This window comes from Salmo trutta, chromosome 15 (assembly GCF_901001165.1).
Source record: "Salmo trutta chromosome 15, fSalTru1.1, whole genome shotgun sequence".
Classification (NCBI taxonomy): Eukaryota; Metazoa; Chordata; class Actinopteri; order Salmoniformes; family Salmonidae; genus Salmo; species Salmo trutta.
The window spans coordinates 35,587,114-35,611,362 of record NC_042971.1 but is presented as its reverse complement, the minus strand read 5'-3'; the positions used below and the strand labels follow the sequence as shown (position 1 = coordinate 35,611,362).

Below are 24,249 nucleotides of genomic sequence, written 5' to 3'. Positions count from 1 at the left end.
ACTTTTAGACTTTCTCAAGTAGTTTTTCAGTGGCTGACTTCCACTTTTACTTGAGTAATTTTCTATTAAGTTAGCTTTAATAAAAAAAAGTATGGCAATTAGGTACTTTTTACACCACTAGTACTTTTGAGAAATAAGTCTTCTCTACTTAGTCATTGTTCATGTTTGCTGATATGTATGACACCTGCTGAGTCATGGGCATATCTCACACTCGGTGTGAACAGGAAAGGAATCGGGCAGGTATATGACAAGGCTTGTGGTTTTAGATACATTTATCCCGGTAGTATAACTCATATGAATAGGCTAGTATACTTCCCAGATAAACACGCATTCCAAACCAGAGCCATCTGGGCAATATCACATAACCAACCATTGTTGAAGGATATTCCGAAAGTCTCCTCGGGTGATTTACAGGGTCTTTGGTAGTGTTAGGGTTCTCAGGTGGACAACGGTATTGGGCGATATCCCAACATTCCACTGTTCTTGAATTCCATCTTATTTACAAATACTATTTTTTTTCTGGACAGAAATATGAGAGAGTAGTGGCTCAGGGGCTTAGATTAATGATAAACCTGGTCAGTGGCGTGCTACCTGGAAAGACTTAATGTCTGTCTGGTCAGACCCAGGAAATTGTCACAACTATAGGCTCTTCCCCTTTCACCTGAAGAGAAGGAGGGGCCAGATTGAGTTAGGCAAGAGGGGAAAAACAAGGAAGGGAGCTCTCAGTAGGTAGGTAGGTGTGTATGTTTACTTCTTCTGAATGTGTGTTAGAGAGGAAAAAAATAAGGATTTGGGGATTTTAACACCACTCAAGCCTTTCTAAAGACTGATATGGACGTTCCGGACCCTTCCCATGGAAATATGGGGCTGCTGAGAACCTTTGATTCCTCTGAGTTTGGGAGCTGGGAGAAGATCGGCTCGGGCGGCTTTGGACAAGTATACAAAGTCCGGCATGTACAGTGGAAAACATGGCTGGCTATCAAGTGCCCGCCCTGCCTTCATGTAGATGACAAGTATGTTGGACAGCTGTTTTTATTCTGGGATTGATGGTGTGTGGGGGTGTGAAGAATGTTGTTTAAAGTATTTAGCTTAGATTACATGTTATGTTTGATATCCTCTGTGGGCTTCAGACTAAAAAGCAGTAGTTCTCTATGAGTTCGTTCATCTATCTGAGGGTGTGACGTATGCTGGAAACTTAGTCAGCCTTATGTCACAGACTCATCATCTTGTGGGTTCTGGAGGGTGGACATTATGGGGGTACATTTCTATTATGTAAATGTCGATGTTTTTGAGGTGAACACATAGCAGTCATTCACATGCGGTTACAATGAAGGGCCCTTGAGCAGTACACCTGTGAATGTTTGACGAGTTCAAGAATGTTTGGCTAGATTTTTTTATGTGATACACCCTCATGCTCTGCTGTACTGTGGGAAAGAGGACTCTTTCACCCCTGGTAGCATTACCACCACAATTATCGGAGCCAGCCACAAAGGCGGCTGGCTCCGATGAACAGATCAGTCTTCTTTACTCTAATGCCTGGCCCTTTGTCCAGGAGACCCTGCCAGACATTACACTATGTCTCTGGAATGTAACCTCTTCTTCAGTTTGGTGAGGATGTTTGTTTTGACTCATGATTATGAGAAGTAGTATGACCTTTATGCCAGGTGTTGTCCCAAGTGTGTGTGCGTGTAACATGGTGTGCTGGGGGGGAAAGTTCAACATTACGCTAGCACGCTCCTTCCTCTCTTACAACACTCCGTAGAACGCCATGTCACCACCCTGACCCAACTCCCTCCGGGAGCCTCAAAAAGACGACTACCAAGTCTAAATTTACTTTCAATATTACTTTCCTACTTGATTTCAAAATGTAGCGGAGTGGATGTGTAAATAATTTACAACACATTATCTAAAGAATCTGTACAATATCCTTTCATTCCTTTGGCACAACAAGTGTTATTGACGTTCACCAGCAGTGAGAAATATTAGTGCATTTGACTTTTTTTTTTGTGGCATATCAAGTTAATGTTTCTGAAGGTGTCAGAGAATGAGGTTGGGAACATTGTATTTAAGAGGCCTCTGTCGTTTTGAGAGCTTTTACAGCTTTCAATAAAATGATTGGATCAGGTTGCTCCTAAACTTAATTTAACTTGAGGCAATATACCCACAGACCACAGGCTGAACTTTCTGCTGTTGACAATTTGTTGAGAGATTTAGTAACAGACACTTACACTGAGTGTACAAAACATTAAGAACACCTGTTCTTTCTATGACAAACTAGATGAAGGGGAGAAGACAGGTCAAAGAAGGATTTCTAAGCCTTGAGACAATTGAGACATGGATTGTGCATGTGTGCCATTCAGAGATTTAAGTGCCTGGGCATGGTAGTAGGTGCCAGGCGCACCGGTTTGTGTCAAGAACTGCAATGCTGCTGGGTTTTTCACGCTCAACAGTTTCCTGTGTGTATCAAGAATGGTCCACCACCCAAAGGACATCCAACCAACTTGACACAACTGTGGGAAGCATTGGAGTCAACATGGGCCAGCATCCCTGTGGAATGCTTTTGACACCTTGCAGAGTCCATGTCCTGATGAATTGAGGCTGTTCTGAGAGGGGGGTGCAACTCAATATTAGGAAGGTATTCTTAATGTTTTGTATACTCAGTGTATATTACATTTGAGTCATTTAGGGCAGCGTTATGGATATTACATTAGCATGCAAAATCCTAACTTAAATGTCTCACAGAATGGACAAAAAAATATAAATGAAACTTTTGATGTGTGTGTCTATAGTACCCCTTGAGAGGAGTGTATCCCCCAAAAAGCGGACTTGTAAATATTGATATGTTGGAGAAATAAAGCAAGTAAGAATGGATGTTACATTAAATGGACAAGCTTTTTGGGAAGACGGAACATATTAGCATATGTCTGTGAGTTTGTAAGTCTTAGGTCAAAACATGGATTGCATTTTCGAAGGAAAGGCGTAGCTGAACACAAAAACGCTGATTTTGAAAAGATTGTCATTTACATTATTACTTCGTAGAGGAAAACCAACCGTTATAGATGTTAAACTTTCCATTATGGATGTCACAGAGTCTGAAATAGACATTCATTTCTTACAGATTTCTTGATCAAAATCTATAATTTGTTGTCATTCGGAATGTTTTTTAAAATGTCAACAGAAGGCATAGTATCTTAAGATTGCATAATAACAGGTAGCCTGAATATAATACAAGACCAGGCACCATACCCTTAATAGGTATTTTTTTTCTCTTCATCTCAAAATGAACCTTCAACAGTTGAATTACAATTTTGTATAAACATTATTTTTCAGAACTATTGTAACAAAATATGATAATAAAACAATATACATGTCTCTATAGTGCAAATGCATTTTTCTGGACACTGGATGAAGTCAGTATATTTTGGGGGGCTTTCATTTGAAAAAGACACGGGCTCAGTTTCCCCAAAAGCATCTTGAGGCTAAGTTCATCTTAGAACAATATGATCCTGGCTCCAATGGGCTCCCGATCAAATCCAGGCTGCATCCCATCCGGTGGTGAATGGGATAGGGTGACTCACAATTGGCTCAGTGTTGTACGGGTTTGGTGGGGGTAGGCCGTCATTGTAAATAAGAATTTGTTCTTTACTGACTTGCCTAGTTAAATAAAGGTGAAATAAAAAAAATCCTATGGTTTTAACGATGAACTTAACCTTAAGGTGCTTTTGGGAAATTGGGTCCAGCACTATTCACAGATTGTTGATAAACACTCTTCTCATCTTTCTATCTATCTAAAAAAGTACTGCCACGTATGAGAAATGCATTTCAGCATATATTTTCCAAGAGAATTTTAGCTAAAACACATAATTTTCAAGATATCAATATTTGCTTCAGTACAAGTCTGAAGAATACATCCTGGAACAAGCAGACAAAATGTGTTGAATGCACAAGCTTCTGAAGATAAGATATGATACATCAATATCCATCACATCCACCGCCGTTATGGAAGGTACAGATATCATAACGCTGAAAAAAGATACGATAATGAAAAGAGATCCCAGTTATAGACCATATAAAACCTTGATGAAAGTTGGCTTTAAAGAGAAAGTTTCAAGATGAACCGATGTAGTGCATGTTTTTTAAAAACTTTTCCTTAAAAAGGTTATGGATGTTACATTGCCTGTCCCAGTCACCTCCTATCTTTACAAGACTGTAGAACACGCAAACAAAACTCAAGACACTTCAATATTGCTTCATTAACTAAGTCGTGAAATATCATTGACTGAAAAGCCTTTTTTGAGACTTGGACACCTACTCTGTAATGGTCAAAATTCATGCAATCACCTACTTAAACTTTTCAAATAAAGCCTGAACTCCAACATATAGACCTTAAGGATAATTATGAATGTGGTTTCATTTGAAAATAACTAACTTTATTTGTGCATTCTCAGGTTGACATATACATGGAATCGTGCTTTAGCAGACAAACACAACAGAGTTTATTGACTCCTTTATTTGTGTTTGATTGTGTTACTTCCTATGACCATTTATCTCACTTCTCTACCCTATTGCTTTTGCAAAACATTCACAAAGAAAAATATGTCGGATACAAAGCACAAGGAGGAAGTTCTTTAGCTTTGCCAATGACAAGCATTGACATCCTCCTCCAATCCATAGTCGCTAGACTCATGGCACCCATTGAACCTGAGCTAAAGAGGCTATCTTCTCTCAACATCTTCAAAGTACATAAACTGTCATTTGCCTGCCTGCTCCCTGCCTCCACACACTCCTCTGACTCAAAGCTAGCTAGTGAATTGTAACGCTCTAATGTGATGCTCCATTAGCCGTTACAGGATAGCTACTGTTTGGCGTAGCACAGAGAATTTTCAACCAACTTTATTATTTTGGGTGGTAACAATTAAGTACCGTACTGTGTTTGTTTTAAATTAAAATGGTCAAAAATATTTAAAAAATACACAAAGCTTCATAGCAAAGAGCAATTTCTCAAGCAAGAATTTTGCTAGGACTGTGGGGAAGGGAAAACTGAAAACGATCTGTTATTGGCAAAGAGTTTTGGAACTCTCTTTCTTATTACATTTGACATTTTAGTCATTTAGCAGACGCTCTTATCCAGAGCGACTTACAGTAGTGAATGCATACATTTCATGCATTTAAAAAATATATATATATTTGTGTACTGGCCCCCCAGTCTAACTAATTTACCGCCTGGTGATATCACCATGCAGGCCAAAATTCCATCCCACCAAATCAGGTTGAAATTTCAGGCAGTCTTTTCAAACAGCTCTTAAAAGGGCATTATCATAATTTTAACAATTTCACAGTATTATTCCAACCTCAGTGTTGAAATATATATAAAACACTTTAACTTGGGGATACTACCTTTGTTCTGGATTCAGCCAAACATTTACCTTCTAAAATGTCAGTGTCCAGTTGCAGGTGGTTTGTTTGAATTCAAAATAAATGTTTGGTCCATGAAGTAATCCAACAATGTGTATGCCGCCATCTTGTCTTTCAAATCTTCTCTCATTGATGGAGACGTGTGTCATCATGACACACAGCACTTTGGGGTGGACCCACCTGTTTCAATAACTTGTTCTATATATATTTCCACACTATGATGTTGGAATAATACTGTGAAAATCATGATAATGCCCTTTTAGTGAAATGACCGCCTGAAAATAAAATTTTAGATTTTTTTTTGTAATTTAGCAGGCAATCTAATCCAGAGCAATTTACAATTAGTGCATTCATCTTAAAATAGCTAGGTGGGACAACCACATATCACAGTCATTGTAAGTACATTTTTCCTCAAAGCTATCAGCAAGGTCAAAGCTAGTAAAGGAGGAAAAAGTAAAGTGCGAGTGGTAGTATTATTAGTGTATTTTTTATATTTTTTGTAGAGGGTCGGGGTGAGGAGGTGGTGTGAGTGAGACACTGGTGCCGTGTAGATGGAAACAGAAAAGTCTCTTGTGTAAAACACTCTCCTAACTCCACACATTTGCACAGATTTTTAATGCTTGTCAGATTTATTTAATGAAATGGCTTACACTTTTATTGAACTTGAATGATTTGGTAATATACACCTTGGCAATTCCACGATATCGGAATTACCCTGTGACTCCAATTTTTCACTTCTAAGTGTATGTAAAAAAAAAAAACATTGATTTCAAAGTTTAACAAACCGTAAAACTCTATGCACAATGACACTTTGAACAATGTACACAGTAAATGAATTTAAAAAACATTTACTGGAAAAACTTTACAGACGCAAAAGTTTGGTAACAGATTTACGGTAAATCTCCCTCAGTTTTCTGTTATAAAACTTGTATCTGCACAGTTCTTCTTGTAAATGTGTTTTTGTAAACTTTTCGGTGGAAATTGTTAAAAGTAGTGGTTGTGCATAGAGTTGTATGTTTTTTTAAACTTTGAAATCAATGTTTTTTTGTTTGGTATATATTTTAAAGTAAAAAGTCTGAGTCTCAACGTAATTCATTACCATGGAATTGTCCCCCTCGAAACATAAAGAAATGGTTGCCTTAGTGACAGAGAGACTACACTACATCGTTTATTTCGCTTTTTACTTTTTAAGATCTTATCAGCATGCTGATTTAATTTTGAATGAATCCTTTGAAAACCCAAGTTGTTGCTCATTGCCTTTGTAGTGAAGACACTACCGTATACACACACATTATTCACGAGATTAAGTAGTTTCTCCAAGTTTTTTTCCCAAAGCCACCTCTCTTTAGATCTCTTTCTGAGCTCAGTGGTGATGGGCTGCACGGCTCTGTTTGAGTCTGCTAGCCTAGTCGGTCTAACACTGATAAAGGTAATAAATAGATAATTGTTCAAAGGTTGAGCAACATGAGCACAGGGAACAAGAGGTCTGTTGTGTTCATAACTCCAAACCCAGTTGGATTCTTAGGCTAAATGAGGAATGTCGCTGGGACAGATCTGCCTGGCTGCCATACTTGGAGAATCTCTGTCCCATAAATTCGTCATGTCTGCAGGGGTTCACTGATTTAACCTGTCAGAGAGACAGGTTCATGCATAGGAAAGCTCATGCATCTCAGTTTGCTGTCTCCTTGTATTCCCTCGTGTAATTTGGGTCGATGGTAAAAGGTTTTTCAAGTGCTGCTATTTTAACAAGCCTTTGAATACCTGTGTAAGTAAGATAAAATAACAGCATTTTACAAATTTGTTGTGGATCGAGGGACGTAGATGGATGGGCAGATTTACGAAGACAGCTACATTTAAATTCACTGTTATCTGTATGAGTTATGTAGTTCAGTCTAAACAGACAGGTATATGAGGGCTTTATGCCCACTTGGTGTGATGAAGTCTAAGTAAGTTAACAGACAAGCATGTCCACTGTAGGGAGCGAGCAGAGCTGCTGGAGGAGGCTAAGAAGATGGAGGCGGCTAAGTTTCGCTACATCCTGCCAGTGTATGGGATCTGTGGCGACCCCCAGGGCCTGGTGATGGAGTACATGGAGACAGGCTCCCTGGAGACCCTGCTGGCTGCTGAGCCTCTGCCCTGGGAGCTGCGCTTCAGGATCATCCACGAGACGGCGGTGGGAATGAATTTCCTGCACTGCATGAGCCCACCCCTCCTGCACCTGGACCTTAAACCTGCCAACATCCTACTGGACGCACACTACCATGTCAAGGTGAGACAACAGTTACTTGGTGTGTTTGTTGGAGTTTGTACAGGGCACTGTGTGGGCAGTGCTTTCACATTTGAGACATAAATATGTAAAATCAATACACTGTCCAATAGAAAAGTCAGATTTTACCTTGTAGTGTGCATTTAGCAAACTTTCACCCAAATTATGTAATTTCTACTACAGAGTGACTCTTTAAAACAACAGCCCAAACTCAAGAGCTTTCATGTGGTATGTCCTTTAATAGGATTTGCTCAGATGTGAATTTCAGCTGAGATGTATAGAGGGAGGAAATCTTTTTTTTACTTTCATTTTGCTTTAAACGGCTGCCCTGCTGCACACACATGCTACGGGCAGAAAGGTGTCTCCCTCCCAGCCCACCTGCTCTCCTACCTCCCACTGGATGACTAATGGAGGTGGAGAAAAAATGGGTGGGAACCTCATCTGTTTTAATACCATGATGTAAACAAGGAGCCTGGGCCTGTCTTAACAGGCTGAGTACAGTACTCTGCCAACACTGACTGAGTGTGTGTTCAGCTGCTCGCCCACACATGTAACTCACAGTCAAACAGGTCCTCAACTCCTGACACGAGAGGTAAGGAAAGCACCCACAGGCTAGGACAGGACGTGGCTGGGAAGCACCCTCAGACTGGGACAGGACGTGGCTGCCTCTGCCCTCATCAGGGCTCTGGGTGCATAGAATACAATAAGGGCTCAGCCATCAGCTTGAGGCTAAAGTTAGTCATAGGTAGCCATAGCCATGACAACAAATGGGAAAGGGAGAGATCAGGTAGGTTCTTGTCTTAATAAGATATATTTTGTATCTCATATCTCCCCTTCAGATATCAGATTTTGGTCTGGCCCGGTGGAACGGCCTATCCAGAGTTGATGAAATCAGCCGTGACGGGTTCTGTGGCACCATCGCCTATCTGCCGCCGGAGAGCATCATTGAGAAGGACAGGGTATCAGACACTAAGCATGACGTCTACAGGTGAGCCTCTTCACCTTCACTTCTCTCTGTCCTTGTCTGCCAGAGGAGTGGAACGTTGTCGTGTTAATGCATAGTCATGATGTTTTTTTTTTCAATTCTCCCTTCCATTGTTTGTTTTCACAACATTGGTTTTAATCACTATGAATATGAAATGGATGTATATTATCAGTTATAAATGATGCTTGGACAACACATAGTGAGTTCAATCATTGATCACCTTTATTAGTATTCCTTGATACTGACCTGTTGTTCCCTTCCTGTTACAGCTTTTCGATAGTCATCTGGGGAATTCTAACACAGAAGAAACCTTACCAAGGTGAGACATGTTGAGGAAATGTATGGATGGGTTGAGGATTGGTGTGAGACATGTTGTAGTCCTTTAGGGTTTGTCTTATAATATTCACTCCTAGTCTTTCTTAAACTCAAAAGGCCTGGTTTCTGGACCGTGATTAAGCCCATAGACTCCTTGTGACATGACCACCCATGTTAGTTTGTCCTGCTTCTCACTAAGTGAAGGTAACAGACGTTTAGTCACAGTGCACATATTGACAGTGCCGTTGAGTGTTTACCTGGTGAATTCCATTGAGGCAGGCTGACAGGTGTTTGCCCCAGGCATATCCTTTGAATTGAAAGCTCTTGATCAGGGCATTGACATCCTTGGCACCGGCACCTGTGTCCGCCATTAATGAAGCCCTAGAAAAGCACTCTCCTCCCATGTTCCTCGTCCTTCTATTGAATGCTATTAAAGCTACTAAAGAAGCCATGGTGATCTGAGCTTATCTCCACTGCCTCTGTTTGCTTTGAATCATTGACTGGCTTGCGGGCTGGTCCCAATGCCTGATAACAAAGATACCATGACCAAGAAAGTCTGAGATGTTTTTCCAGGCTTGGTGTGGGAGAGAAAGGGAAAGGAAAGGTTAGTTGTACAACTGAATGCCTTCAACTGAAATGTGTCTTCTGGCATTTAACTCTACTTCTCTAACAAAACATCTATATGCCTTCCTTATCTGAGCATACAGAAAGATGATAATGAGGGGTACATACTTGAATCGGTCCTACCCAGACATTTGTTTATGTTGCTTTTCCATACTTTCACCAGCACACGATCAAGGCATAATTCATTGTTATGATCCAGGCTCTAATTTGTCTTTTGAATAATGGGGTCTGGTACACCTTTTGGACTGAGTTATCATATGAACAGTAGAGAAATTAACGAAGTGTATCAATGTGTCTTATAAATTGTGTTGATTGTATCTTTATGTCCTCTATTTCCTCCAGGGGAGAACAACATCCTGCAGATCATGGTGAAGGTGGTGAGAGGGGTACGTCCCGATCTCAATGTTGTGCCCCGGAGTCGACCCCAGGCCTGCACGGGGTTCCTGAGCCTCATGCAGCGCTGCTGGGCCCCCTTACCTGATGCCAGACCCAGCTTCCAGGGTGAGTACAGACCCAATGGGGCCTATGTCTGTAAGGGATGGGTGTTTGTGTTTATCTTGAGGCTTGAAAGCAGGAAGAACACAATTCAAGTGTAGTAGTACATATACAAAGTCATGATGTACTGTACATATCGTTTTCTGAAAAGGTGAAATTTAAACCATGGGATGCTATTCTGTACATCAAACCTGACCTTTGTTGTCTTCTATCTGCAGAAATCACATCAGAAGCCGAGGAGCTGTGTTCTAAACCCCAAGAGGAGTCCAAGAACCAAACTCCTATGCCTGAGAATAACCACTGCAATGGACTAACCACTGACCAGGTAGAACCACACATACCATTCACGTATATTCCCCTGCCTGTAAATGACTGTTGTAGCTGGAAATGGCTTATTTTTAATGGAATATCTACATAGGCGTACAGAGGCCCATTATCAGCAACCATCACTCCTGTGTTCCAATGGCACGTTGTGTTAGCTAATGCAAGTTTATCATTTTAAAAGGCTAATTGATTATTAGAAAACCCTTTTGCAATTATGTTAGCACAGCTGAAAACTGTTGTTCTGATTAAATAAGCAATAAAACTGCCCTTCTTTAGACTAGTTGAGTATCTGGAGCATCAGCATTTGTGGGTTCGATTACAGGCTCAAAATGGCCAGAAACAAAGGCCTTTCTTCTGAAACTAGTCAGTATATTCTTGTTCTGAGAAATGAAGGCTATTCCATGCGAGAAATTGCCAAGAAACTGAAGATCTCATACAACGCTGTGTACTACTCACTTCACAGAACAGCGCAAACTGGCTCTAAACAGAATAGAAAGAGGAGTGGGAGGCCCCCGGTGCACAGCTGAGCAAGCGAAAAAGTACATTAGTGTCTAGTTTGAGAAACAGACGCCTCACAAGTCCTCAACTGGCAGCTTAACAATGTCTACACTGTATTTCTGATCAATTTGATGTTATTTTAATGGACAAAAAAAACACATTTCTAAGTGACCCCAAACTTTTGGATGGTAGTGTACATAGCTACATAACTAGATGTTTTAACAACATGTCAACATAAAGGTTGTCAAAGAGCCAAGGAGTCAAGGGGTTTGTTATTGTATTTCTAACATAGCTGTGTCTCCAACAGAATAAAGAGCAGAAGCCAGTCAGGCCCAAGTCTGCCATGTTGCCAGAGAAAGACTACAGCCTATCAGAGCTGCTGAGCCAGGTAGACTCTGGGATATCTCGGAGCTTTGATCATGTGAAGGAGGACTGCTGTCCCAGCAAAGACAACACCAGCAAGAGACTGTCAGGAATCTCCTCTGTAGACTCTGCCTTCTCCTCTCAAGACTCCATTACCCTCTCCTTTGAGAAAGAGAATACCTGTGGTAAGAATGGCTGTGCCTTGGCATTGTCTATGGTTTCCTTTAACAGATGACAGGAATTCTCGTTTCTCATGGTGTTATATCCTACATATAAGTAGTACAGTTCTGAATGGCTTCTGGAGCATGCAGAGTGTCTCTTTAACTTCAGGATAACTTCATGTGGTTTTGTCCCTGACTATATACTGTGTCTTCTATCTCCTTGTTGTTTAGACTCTGGGGAGGTGCAGAGGAGGAAGCTGAGCGACGCCATCCGTACCAAAGACATGTCCAAGCTGATGAAGATTCTGCAGCCTCAGGACGTGGATCTCCTATTGGAGGGCGGCTACAGCCTGCTCCATCACGCCGTCACGCAGGCCAACGAGGAGGCCGTCAAGTTCCTGCTCCTTAACCATGCCAACACCAACCTGGCCAATGCCCACGGCTCCACCCCCCTCCACCTGGCCACCGAGAAGCACCTGAAGGGCCTGGCCGAGCTGCTGCTAGGCCGCCGGAGCACCAACGCCAATGCCCGGGACGAGGACCAATACACAGCCCTGCACTGTGCTGCTCAGAACGGGGACGAGGCCATCACCCGCCTACTGCTGGACCGCGGCGCCTCCATCAATGAGACGGACGCCCAGGGACGTACACCCGCACACATCGCCTGCCAGCATGGCCAGGAGAACGTGGTCAGGGTGCTGCTAAGCCGCGGGGCAGACGTCCATGTGAAGGGCAGAGATGACTGGACGGTGCTTCACTTGGCTGCCTGGCAGGGCCACCTGGGCATCGTCAAATTGCTGGTGAAGCAGGCCGGGGCGGACATAGATGGGCAGACCACTGATGGGCGCACCCCGCTGCACATGGCGTCCCATAGGGGGCAGTACAGGGTGGCAAGGATCCTGATAGAGCTGGGGGCAGACGTCCACATGACCTCCACGGGCCTCCACACCCCCCTCCATGTGGCGGCTGAGACAGGCCACACCAGCACCTCTCGCCTCTTAGTCAAGCATGATGCAGATATCCAGGCCCGGACCACCCAGGGTCTTACCGCCCTTCACCTCGCTGCTCAGCGCGGCCACCTGCCCACAGTGAAGATGCTGATCGAGGAAGGGGCAGACCCCTACTGCACCAACCAAAACCTGCGTACCCCCTGCCACCTGGCCGCAGAAGGGGGACACTGTGAGGTCTTCAAAGAGCTTCTGGTCCACTGCCCTGAGGGCGCCAATCTGTCAGACGAGCAGGGCCTCACCCCTCTTCACCTGGCTGTGAGGGGAGGCTACACAGATATCACCAGCATGCTGCTGGCCCAGGGGGTGGAGGTATCACAAGAAGTACCACAGGACTCCATACCCCTACCAGAGGAAGTACCACAGGACTCTATCCCCCATGACACACTGCAGCCAGCAGCAGAGGACTACCCAAAGCTTCTGGATCGTCAGCCAAGCTCGTTGGCCAAGTGTCTCCAGAGAAAGGTTGTAATCTTGAAACTGACGGAGCGTGAAGGACATGACTGTCCAGAGGAGGGAGTCACGCTGTGACTGGATTGTACAGAACTGTCCTGGAATTGAAAACAGTCAGGGATCTATTCTATTCCCTTCCCCTTGGATGTGATGGGAGAGGTGTCTCGAGCTAAAGAGACCAGCAGTTGTATTCGATTTTTTTTTGTACATAGTATTTTGATTGTGTCTTATTTTTTATGGCAGTCTTTGATTGATCATTCATTGCCAGATGTTATGATTCTTTGGTTATTTGGGCCTCTCAAAGGCCCTGTTACCGCCCTTCATTACTTTGGTATGTTGTCAGAGAAGGAAAGCTTTAATGTAAATATGTATACTGTATATAGAACCATGAGCTCATTTAAATCACTTAGACTTTTTCCCTTTATGTTAAATATAGACTCCATGTCATGTTTTTCCCTTAATAGTTTAGCTTTTCTACTTTGCATATGCACATTCATGGCCCCCAGTAAAAATAATGTTGACATTATCTGTGGAATGCCATTTGTATTTTCCTTTCCTATCTACTTACTGTAGCTGGTATGTTTAAACATGTCCATAAGATATATTCTCTAATAAAACAACAGTGTCAATACAAGTGTGTGTGTGTGTGTGTGTGTGTGTGTGTGTGTGTGTGTGTGTGTGTGTGTGTGTGTGTGTGTGTGTGTGTGTGTGTGTGTGTGTGTGTGTGTGTACGCACCCACCCACGTGCCCCTGTAAATGTGTGAATGAAAGAATGATGGCCATCTTCACTGCCAGGCAGAATGGGCATGTCTCTATCTGCAGCCGACTTTATTCTTATCATTCCTGCCTGCCTCTCCCCCAGACCCTGCAGAGCATTTTCAACTTGGCACCATCCATGGGAACTGCCCTCGGGGGGGATCGCAGGCCAGGCAGGTGGGTTAGTGGGAGGGGAGTGGGGTGAGGAGGGGGGAACATACCTGCCTTTCCAGGCTGTTGGCTAATTCCTCAGACCATTTAAAATTTTCATCACTCTCCTAAACCAACGTTCCATCCTTGATGTTGACGCCTGCAGGGCTAGGCCTCTTGAGACCCGAGTCTGAAGCCCTCCTGAGCTGAGCTCCGGCGAGCCTTGTAATTGCCCTGGTTTAGTGGTGAGTTCTGTGTAATCAGAGGCTTTGGTGTGTGTGTGTGTGTGTGTGTGTGTGTGTGTGTGTGTGTGTGTGTGTGTGTGTGTGTGTGTGTGTGTGTGTGTGTGTGTGTGTGTGTGTGTGTGTGTGTTTTTGTGTGTGTCTGTGTGTGTCACCTGTTGCTGCGTGATCCTACAAAGCCTCAGTGGTGTGGAACCTCCGTTACTCAATCTGGGGAAGATTGAGTAATGGCAATCTTCCGCCTCACTTATCATGGCATTCTATTTTGTTCCTTCACTGTACCCTTTCTACATACTTTACACAGTAGCGTGTTATTCAAGTACACTCCCTATATTTGCACTGTGCCACCCTTGTAGTGTTTGATGAATAAGTAAGTAGAGCATTTAAATGGATTTGACTCTTTATGCCTCTCATGGGAATAACACACACTGCTATGACTCATTGCTCTCTCTTAATGGCCCTCATCTCTACTTCATCTTTTGATTGTGTCAATGTGCAGAACATTTTCACACTCAACTATATAATCTAGAGTACTTGGTAGTTCAGTAATGAAGCAGTCATGAGTCTTTAGGATTTTTCAACAATCCATTTTTAATGATAATGCTTTTGTAATAAAAAAATAATGAATGAACATGAAAATAAGGTTAAAAGATGTGGTTATTTCAGTTATCCATGTTGTTGTTGGCACTGCCCTCCTCTGTGTTGCTGCTGGACACACACTGTCCAAACAGCTGGAGGTCACACAGGCTGCCCAGGCTGTCTACCTCATAGAAGAACTCCATGCCAGACTCCCCTGCTGCGGCTATGCCCACAGACCCCTCTGATCCCTGCGACTCCAGCAGGCGCTGCATACAGGCCTCTAGGTCTTCCTGGTCCAGGGAGTGATCCAGGGTGGAGGGACACTGACCTCTGCCTGAACCCTCTTGTGTGGGGCTGGACAACACTTCCTGTGGCACCAGAACACTCAGCCCAGCCTCAGCCTGCTGCCTGGGTTCATCCTCAGACTCACAGTGGAAAATCTTCATAGCCTCCTCCAGTGAGGTGACTGCAGGCAGGGAACTATCTCCTAACCCCTGCAGGGACAGGCTGGGGCAGGTGACCTGGGTCAGAGAGGCCTGGGAGACTCTTGCAGTCCTGAGGCTATAGCTCTGGAACTCGAACAGAGGGTGGTTGGAGCCTGCCTGGAAGGGACCTCCAAGCTGATGGTGAGGGGCCAGGTGAGTGCTGCTGTCTCCGGCCTGAGGGAGGAGGCCAGTGGGGGCTTGTTGGGGCTCTGTGGAAAATATAGGGTACATCCTAGCATCCATGGGCCCTCCTGTGAGGTGTTGCCTGTAGGACCAGGGGACCCTAGCCTGGTAGGCCATCCTGCTTGACTCAGGCCTCCACTGTGTGACACGCTGGTCTTGGTGTAGCTGGTGTTGAGGCAGCCAGAGGAGCGCACTCTGCATGTACTGGGCAGACACCCGTTGGGCCTGGGTGGCAGAATGGGATAGGTAGCCCTGGGTCCTCCTTGTCCATGTCTGTGGGTAGTACACCTGGGCATGACTGTGGACCCATGACCCCTTGGGCTGCTGAGGCCACATGTATGGAGCCTGCATCTGCGTGGAAGTGGTGCCCAGCATGGCTGAGGAGCTCATTTGTCTCGTGTCACACACTAGACAGAGATGAATATGAAATGTCAACAACCCACTGGGCAAGAACTGGTTGAATCAACGTTGTTTTGACGTCATTTCAACAAAAAATTCAATGTGATGACATTGAATCAACATGGAAAACTAATTAGTCATCACCAAAAGGGAATTTTGTCTTTTTTTCACCAAACTTGAACCTAAATCCAATAACATGGTGACATTTTGTGTTGATTTCACAATGAATTCTCGTTAGTTGAGAACTCAAGCAAATGTAAATCAAAACTAGATGATGAACTGATGTCTGAGCTCAGTGGGAAAGTTTCTCCCTGAGTTTACGGCACAACATTTTGGTTACCAAGCAAGCTACTTTCACTTGAACGACTACCAATTAAGTTCAAGAGATAGCTAGGTCTCACCTGGAGAGAAGCCACCAGTTATTCTGACAGGAAGAAGTTGGTATTTCATGGTTGGGAATTGAATCATGTCACTTTCTTTCAAGAGTAGATGGTGAATGATCATTTGGTTTTGTTGTAATTCAAGTGATTTCTGAACATTCTGTTTGGCATCATTCCTGAGGCAACGATGTTCTATGGATGAAGGCCCTTATGACATAAAAATATTCTGGTGGGAGAACTATATTGTTTTGTTGTGATTCAAATGATTTCTGAACATTCTGTCTGCTATTGTTCCTGTGGAAACCAAGTTCTATTGATCTTTTGACATTCTAAGATTCAAAATGTTTTTGACTATGGGTGTGTTTGTAAATTCTCTCTGGAGTGCCAGAGTGCGTTCAGAGTGTGCTCTGGGCTTTTGTAAATTCATAGCATTTCGTGCTTGGAGCATTCAGAGCACACACTGGACGCTCTGGCCGAGGAGTAGGGTTGATCCGAATGTTCTGACCTCACAATGGCAGTCAAGCACCCAAGCTAACTGGCTAATGTTGGCTAGCGTGCTAGCTACTTCCAGACAGAAATGAGAGAGAACCTCACCGACCATTTTACTCGCCCTAGCAGAGCTGGTTTGGCTGTTTTCATGTTATCTAGAGCATTGGTGACTATAACATGCTGACTACCCCAGGCAAGCTTGTGTGCCATCGCACGCATGTTGACTTTGTCCATCTGGACGCAATCAGGACACGCAGGTTGAAATATCAAAACGAACACTGAACCAACTATATTAAGTTTGGGACAGGTTGAAACACATATGAAACATTCATGGACATTTAGCTAGCTAGCTTGCTGTTACTAGCTAATTTGTCCTAGGATATAAACACTAGGTTGTTATTTTACCTGAACTGTACAAGATCCCTGGATCTTTGTAGAATATCAACCCATTGTGAGTCACACAAAATCATGTGTTCTCTACTCTGACAATTAATCAATAGATAAAAGGGGAAACCTAGTTAGTTTCTAGTAGTCTCTCCTCCTTCAGTCTTCTTCTTCTGTGGTATATTGGCAATCGTGCAATTTAATGTGCATCTCACCACCTACTTTGCGGGATGGAAACAGGATTCCCAAAGATTTAACAAAATACAAACAAACAAAATAAACTACCAAAAAATACATTCATAAACTAAATCAAATAACATTTCTGTAAAAATAAAAAATAAAACCGATCTGATCCCTACACAGGTTAAAGGGGAACCTAGGAGGGCTGGTCTTCCGGCGCAACTACCCCTTGCAAGTCTTCAGAGGTAAAATGTTTCAGTCCCAAAACCTTTTCAGCCGCAGCCACAATAATGTCCCGTTTTTTAGACTTCTTTGAGACTTGTGCCGTACAGTTTATAACTGTGGCAATGAACGGCACAAAATCCACCTTTTTAACACAAAGGGTATCTTTTGACTGGCAGCAAACATTTACTACAGGCTGGGGTGCGTCCACTACCATATCTTCACTCGTATCACTTGTTTTCTCAATTATTTTAATCGCCTCTGCATTGGAGATTAGATTGAGGTTAGAGCGGCCAATCTCCTTCACCTTTAGGGGCACTCCAGGAACTCGGGATCGTGATCCCCACCACAATTGCAACACCGTTGTCCTTCTACACACCGTTCTTCAATATACTCTGTCTGCACACACTTGAAACATGGCCAAATCCTTTACAATTCTTACATTGCAATAGTTTGGGGACGATAGCTCTTACATGACTCTTTATCAAAAAACAACAGGACCGACAGACTTCTTATTTTTCTCCATTCACCCATCGGGTCAGACACCAGGCACCAGGCACCAGGCCTCAACCACACCAGGAATTTTCTTCAGGTATTCAACCTGAACATCCGTCGTCACCCCTGAGGTAACTCCTTTGACGGGTGCTCTACACCGAAGTTTAAAACACCTTACTCAACAAACACATCCAAACAATAAGTGATTCATTATTATTCATACATGTACCCTCCACTTGAATTTTTAACCATTTCCATTTTGTTACAATTTTCGTTACTACTCTTGTCCATTTAGAACATTCGTCTTCACCAACTTTGCTCGACACGCTGCTTGATTCAAACTCAGCATCCACTTCCGCCATCTTTTTCCTGAACCGGAATTTCAATCAATTCAGTTCAATTCAAAGGGCTTTATTGGCATAGGAAATGTTTACATTGCCAAAGATAAACAAAAAAACAAACAGTAAATATTACATTCACAAAAGTTCCAGAGGAATATAGAAAATTCAAATGTCATATTACAGCTATATACAGTGTTGTAACGTTGTGCAAATAGTACAAAAGGGAAAATAAATCAACATAAATATGAGTTGTATTTACAATAGAGGTTGTTCTTTACTGTTTGTATCATGACACTAGGCGAGACCCAAATGCAGACACAGGATGCAGATGGTTGGAGTTTAAGATGTTTAATAAATCCAAAGGGAATAGGCAAGAGAATGGTCGTGGACAGGCAAAATGTCATAACCAGATCAGAGTCCAGGAGGTACAAAGTGGCAGGCAGGATCAAGGTCAGGGCAGGCAGAATGGTCAGGTAGGCAGGTACAGAGCCCAGAACAAGCAAGGGTCAAAACCGGAAGGAGGACTAGAAAAAGGCGAAAAGGCAACGCAGGAAAACCACTGATAGGCTTGGCCATACAAGACGAACTGGCATAGAGAGACAGGAAACACAGGGATAAATACACTGGGGAAAACAAGCGACATCTGGAGGGGGTGGAGACAATAACAAGGACAGGTTAAACAGATCAGGGTGTGACACTTTGCCCTTTTCTTGTGGCAACAGGTCACAAATATTGCTGCTGTGATTGCACACATATCTATTGGGTGTATTTCACCCAATAGATATGGGAGTTTATCAAAATTGGATTTGTTTTTTTAATTCTTTCTGTGTCTGTGTAATCTGGGGGAAATGTTTGTCTCTAGTATGGTCATACATTTGGTAGGAGGTTAAGAAGTGCAGCTCAGTTTCTACCTCCTTTTGTGGGCAGTGTGCACATTGCCTGTCTTCTTTTGAGAGCCAGGTCTGCCTACAGCAGCCTCTCTCAATAGCAAGGCTATGTTCACTGAGTCATTTTACATTTAAATTTTAGTCATTTATCAGACGCTCTTATCCAGAGCGACTTACAGTAGTGAATGCATACATTTCATACAATTTCATACATATCATTCTTTTTTTTTTCTGTGCTGGCCCCCCGTGGGAGTCTGTACATAGTCAAAACTTTCCTTAATTTTGGGTCAGCCACAGTGGTCAGGTATTCTGCCACTGTCTGTTTAGGGCCAAATAACATTCTAGTTTGCTCAGTTTTTTTGTTAATTCTTTCCACTATGTCAAGTCATTATCTTTTTGTTTTCTCAGATTTGGTTGGGTCTAATTGTGTTGCTGTCCTGGGGCTCTGTGGGTCCTGTTTGTATTTGTGAACCGAGCCCCAGGACCAGCATGCTTAGAGAACTCTTCTCCATGTTCATCTCTCTGTAGGTGATGGCTTTGTTAAAACTTGTTTGGGATAGGGGGCAGTATTTTCACGTCCGGATGAAAAGCGTGCCCAAAGTAAACTGCCTGCTACTCAGGCCCAGAAGCTAGGATATGCATATAATAGATTTGGATAGAAAACACTCAAGTTTCTAAAACTGTTAAGATAATGTCTGTGAGTAATACAGAACTTATTTGGCAGGTGAAACCCAGAGGACAAACCATCCAGGATTTTTCTGTTGTTGAGGTGACTCTGTTTTCCATTGGTTTTCTATGGGAACCTAAATTTCTGTGGCACTTGGTTGCAGTTCCTATTGCTTCCACGAGATGTCAACAGTCCTTAGAAATAGGTTGATGGTTTTCTTTAGAGAAATGAAGAAGTATGGCTTTTCAGAACGAGGGTCCAGCCGAGTGGACTATACTGTTTTGATGCGCGCTCCAGGTCACACGCTTCACGTTGTTTTTATCCGGTATTGAACATAGTTTATCCCGTCTTAAATTTTATCGATTATTTACATTTTAAAATACCTAAAGTTGGATTAGGAAAGTTGTTTGAAATGTTTGGACAGCATTTACAGGTAACTTATTAGATATTTTGTAGTCATGCTGGGCGAGTTGGAACCGGTGTTTTTCTCAATCAAACACGCCAAATAAATTGACATTTTGGAGATATAACGACAGAATTAATCGAACAAAAGGGCCATTTGTGATGTTTATGGGACATATTGGAGTGCCAACAGAAGAAGTTCTTCAAAGGTAAGGCATGCATTATATCGTTATTCAGGAGTTTTGTGTCGCGCCTGGCGGGTTGAAATGTGTTTGTTTGATGGGGTGCTGTCCTCAGATAATCACATGGTTTGCTTTCGCCGTAAAGCCTTTTTGAAATCTGACACGGTGGCTAGATTATCAAGAAGTTAATCTTTAATTTGGTGTATTGCACTTGTGAATATATGAAAGTTAAATATTAGTAATAATTTTGGGGGGGGGATTTCACGCTCTGCAGTTTCACCAGATGTTGTCGAAACGTTCCGCTAGCGGAACCCCTATCTCAAACAGGTTTTAAGGTTTGGGAAACGCTTCCTTTTAGGTGGTTGTAGAATTTGACGGCTCATTTTTTGATTTGGTAATGAGCGGGTATCAGCCTAATTCTGTTCTGCATGCTTTATTTGGTGTTTTACGTTGTACACTAATGATTTTTTGCAGAATTCTGCATGCAGAGTTTCAATTTGTTGTTTGTCCCATTTTGTGAATTATTGGTTGGTGAGCAGACCCCAGACCTCACAACCATAACGGGCAATGGGTTCTAAACCTGATTAATGTATTATTAGCCAGACCCTAATATGTTGAATTTTATGTCCCTTTTGATGGCCTAGAAGGTCCTTCTTCCAATGTCTCTCAGATCTTTCATAGCTTTGTGGAAGTTACTTGTGGAGCGGATGTTTAGGCTGAGGTATGTATAGTTTTTGTGTACTCTAAGGCAATGGTGTCTAGATGGAATTTGCATTTGTAGCAACTCAACCTTTTTTGAAACAAAATTATTTTATTCTTACTGAGATTTACTGTCAGGGCCCAGGTCTGACAGAATCTGTGCAGAAGATTTAGGTGCTGCTGTAGGCCCTCCTTGGTTGGGGCAGAAGCACCAGGTCATCAGTAGACATTTGACTTCAGATTCTAGTAGGGTGAGGCTGGGTGCTGCAGGCTGTTCTAGTTCTAGTGCTCTCGCCAATCCATATATATATACACACACACAGAGGGTGGGGCTCAAGCTGCATCCCTGTCTTGCCCCACAGCCCTGTGGATAGAAATGTGTGTTTTTTGCCAATTTTAACCGCACAGTTTGTGTACTTGGATTTTATAATGTTGTATGTTTTCCACCCAACACCGCTTTCATTCAATTTGTATAGCAGACCCTCATGCCAAGTAGAGTCACGCTTTTTTGAAATCAACAAAGCATGAGAAAACTTTGCTTTTGTTTTGGTTTGTTTGTCATTTCGGGTGTGCAGGGTGAATACGTGGTCTGTCGTATGGTAGCCAATTTGACATTTGATCAGTAAATTGTTTTCACTGAGGAAACGTATGAGTCTGCTGTTAATGATAATGCAGAGGATTTCCCCAAGGTTGCTGTTGACCCATATCCCACAGTAGTTATTGGGGTCAAATTTGTCTCCACTTTTGTGGATTGGGGTGATCAGTCCTTGGTTACAAATACTGGGGAAGATGTTACAGCTGAGGATGATGTTAAAGATTTTAGGCCTAGCCAATTGGAATTTGTGGTCTGTATATTTATCATTTCATTAAGGATACCATCAACACCACAGGCCTTTTGGGGTTGGAGAATCCAGTGGGTTCTGGTAGTCTTTTTAATAGTTGAGTCTAAGATTTGCATTTGATCATGTACAGTACCAGTCACATGTTTGGACATACCTACTCATTCAAGGGTTTTTCTTTATTGTTACTATTTTCTGCATTGTAGAATACTAGTGAAGACATCAAAACTATGAAATAACACATGGAATCATGTAGTAACCAAAAAAGTGTTAACCTCTTACATCTAGATGTTCCGCTAGCGGAACATCGCTCCAATATCCAATGATAGGGTGTGGCGCGAATTACAAAGTCCTCAAAAATCCAAAAACTTCCATTTTTCAAACATATGACTATTTTACACCATATTAAAGACAAGACTCTCCTTTATCTAACCACATTGTCCGATTTCAAAAAGGCTTTACAACGAAAGCAAAACATTAGATTATGTCAGGAGAGTACCCAGCCAGAAATAATCACACACCCATTTTTCAAGCTAACATATAATGTCACAAAAACCAAAACCACAGCTAAATGCAGCACTAACCTTTGATGATCTTCATCAGATGACACTCCTAGGACATAATGTTATACAATACATGCATGTTTTGTTCAATCAAGTTCATATTTATATCAAAAACCAGCTTTTTACATTAGCATGTGACGTTCAGAACTAGCATACCCACCGAAACTTCCGGTGAATTTACTAAATTACTCACGATAAACGTTCACAAAATACATAACAATTATTTTAAGAATTATAGATACAGAACTCCTTTATGCAATCGCTATGTCCGATTTTAAAATAGCTTTTCGGTGAAAGCACATTTTGCAATATTCTGAGTAGATAGCTCGCCATCACGGGCTAGCTAATTTGACACCCCCCAAGTTTGGCGTTCACTAAACTCAGAATTACTATAAGAAAAATTGGATTACCTTTGCTGTTCTTTGTCAGAATGCACTCCCAGGACTTCTACTTCAACCACAAATGTTGTTTTGGTTCAAAATAATCCATAGTTATGTTCAAATATCCTCTGTTTTGTCCGTGCGTTCAGGTCCCTATCCGAACGGTGACGCGCGGACGCATGTCGTGACAAAAAATTTCTAAATATTCCATTATCGTACTTCGAAGCATGTCAAACGCTGTTTAAAATCCATTTTTATGCGATTTTTCTCGTAAAATAGCGATAATATTCCGACCGGGAGATGTCGTTTTCACCCAATGTTGTTTTGGTTCCAAATAATCCATAGTTATATCCAAATAGCGGCGTTTTGTTCTTGCGTTCAAGACACTATCCGAAGGGTGACGCGCCGGCACATATCGTGACAAAAAATGTCTAAATATTCCATTACCGTACTTCAAAGCATGTCAAACGCTGTTTAAAATCAATTTTTATGCAATTTTTCTCGTAAAAAAGCGATAATATTCCGACCGGGAGACGTCGTTTTCGTTCAAAGACTGAAAATGTCAAATGGACTCTTCACGTGCATGGGCGCACCCGTTTCATTGTTCTCAGATTGACCACTATCCAAATGCGCTACTGTTTTTCAGCCAGGGACTGCAGAGTCATCATTCCCCATTCTGGCGCCTTCTGAGAGCCTATGGGAGCCTTAGAAAATGTCACGTTACAGCAGAGATCCTCTATTTTCCATAAAGAGGCTATAGAAGGCCAAGAAACGGTCAGAGGGCACTTCCTGTATGCAATCTTCTCAGGTTTTGGCCTGCCATATGAGTTCTGTTATACTCACAGACACCATTCAAACAGTTTTAGAAACTTTAGGGTGTTTTCTATTCAAATCAAACAATTATATGCATATTCTAGTTTCTCGGCAGGAGTAATAACCAGATTAAATCGGGTACGTTTTTTATCCGGCCGTGAAAATACTGCCCCCTATCCTAAACAGGTTAAACAAAACTAAATATATTTTATTTTTGAGATTCTTCGAAGTAGCCACCCTTTGCCTTGATAACAGCTTTGCACACTCTTGTAATTCTCTCAACCAGCTTCACCTGGAATGCTTTTCCAACAGTCTTAAAGGAGTTCCCACATATGCTGAGCGCTTGTTGGCTGCTTTTCCTTCACTCTGCGGTCCAACTCATCCCCAAACCATTGAGGTCAGGTGATTGTGGAGGACAGGTCATCTGATGCAGCACTCCATCACTCTCTTTCTTGGTCAAATAGCCCTTACACAGCCTGGAGGTGTGTTGGGTCATTGTCCTGTTGAAAAACAAATGATAGTCCCACTAAGTGCAAACCAGATGGGTTATCGCTGCAGAATGCTGTGGTAGCCATGCTGGTTAAGTTTTCCGTGAATTCTAAATAAATCCGTCGATGTCACCGGCA

At 42.5% G+C, this 24,249-nt stretch overlaps 2 protein-coding genes across 2 annotated transcripts; one reads left to right on the top strand and one right to left on the bottom strand.

Annotated features, from left to right (window-relative positions):
- Window positions 1–599: 599 nt before the first annotated feature.
- On the top strand, window positions 600–13,540 carry ripk4 (receptor-interacting serine-threonine kinase 4). Its single transcript, XM_029691176.1, has 8 exons — window positions 600–1,013; window positions 7,393–7,684; window positions 8,521–8,669; window positions 8,936–8,985; window positions 9,948–10,106; window positions 10,319–10,425; window positions 11,230–11,470; window positions 11,678–13,540. The coding sequence occupies exons 1-8, from the start codon at window positions 832–834 to the stop codon at window positions 12,982–12,984; spliced, it is 2,487 nt and encodes an 828-aa protein (XP_029547036.1). The 5' UTR covers window positions 600–831; the 3' UTR covers window positions 12,985–13,540.
- A 1,085-nt stretch (window positions 13,541–14,625) lies between these two features.
- LOC115148235 (uncharacterized) lies at window positions 14,626–16,289 on the bottom strand. Its single transcript, XM_029690197.1, has 2 exons — window positions 16,102–16,289; window positions 14,626–15,708 (listed from the first exon to the last, which is right to left on the bottom strand). The coding sequence occupies exons 1-2, from the start codon at window positions 16,202–16,204 to the stop codon at window positions 14,717–14,719; spliced, it is 1,095 nt and encodes a 364-aa protein (XP_029546057.1). The 5' UTR covers window positions 16,205–16,289; the 3' UTR covers window positions 14,626–14,716.
- Between the last annotated feature and the right edge of the window lie 7,960 nt (window positions 16,290–24,249).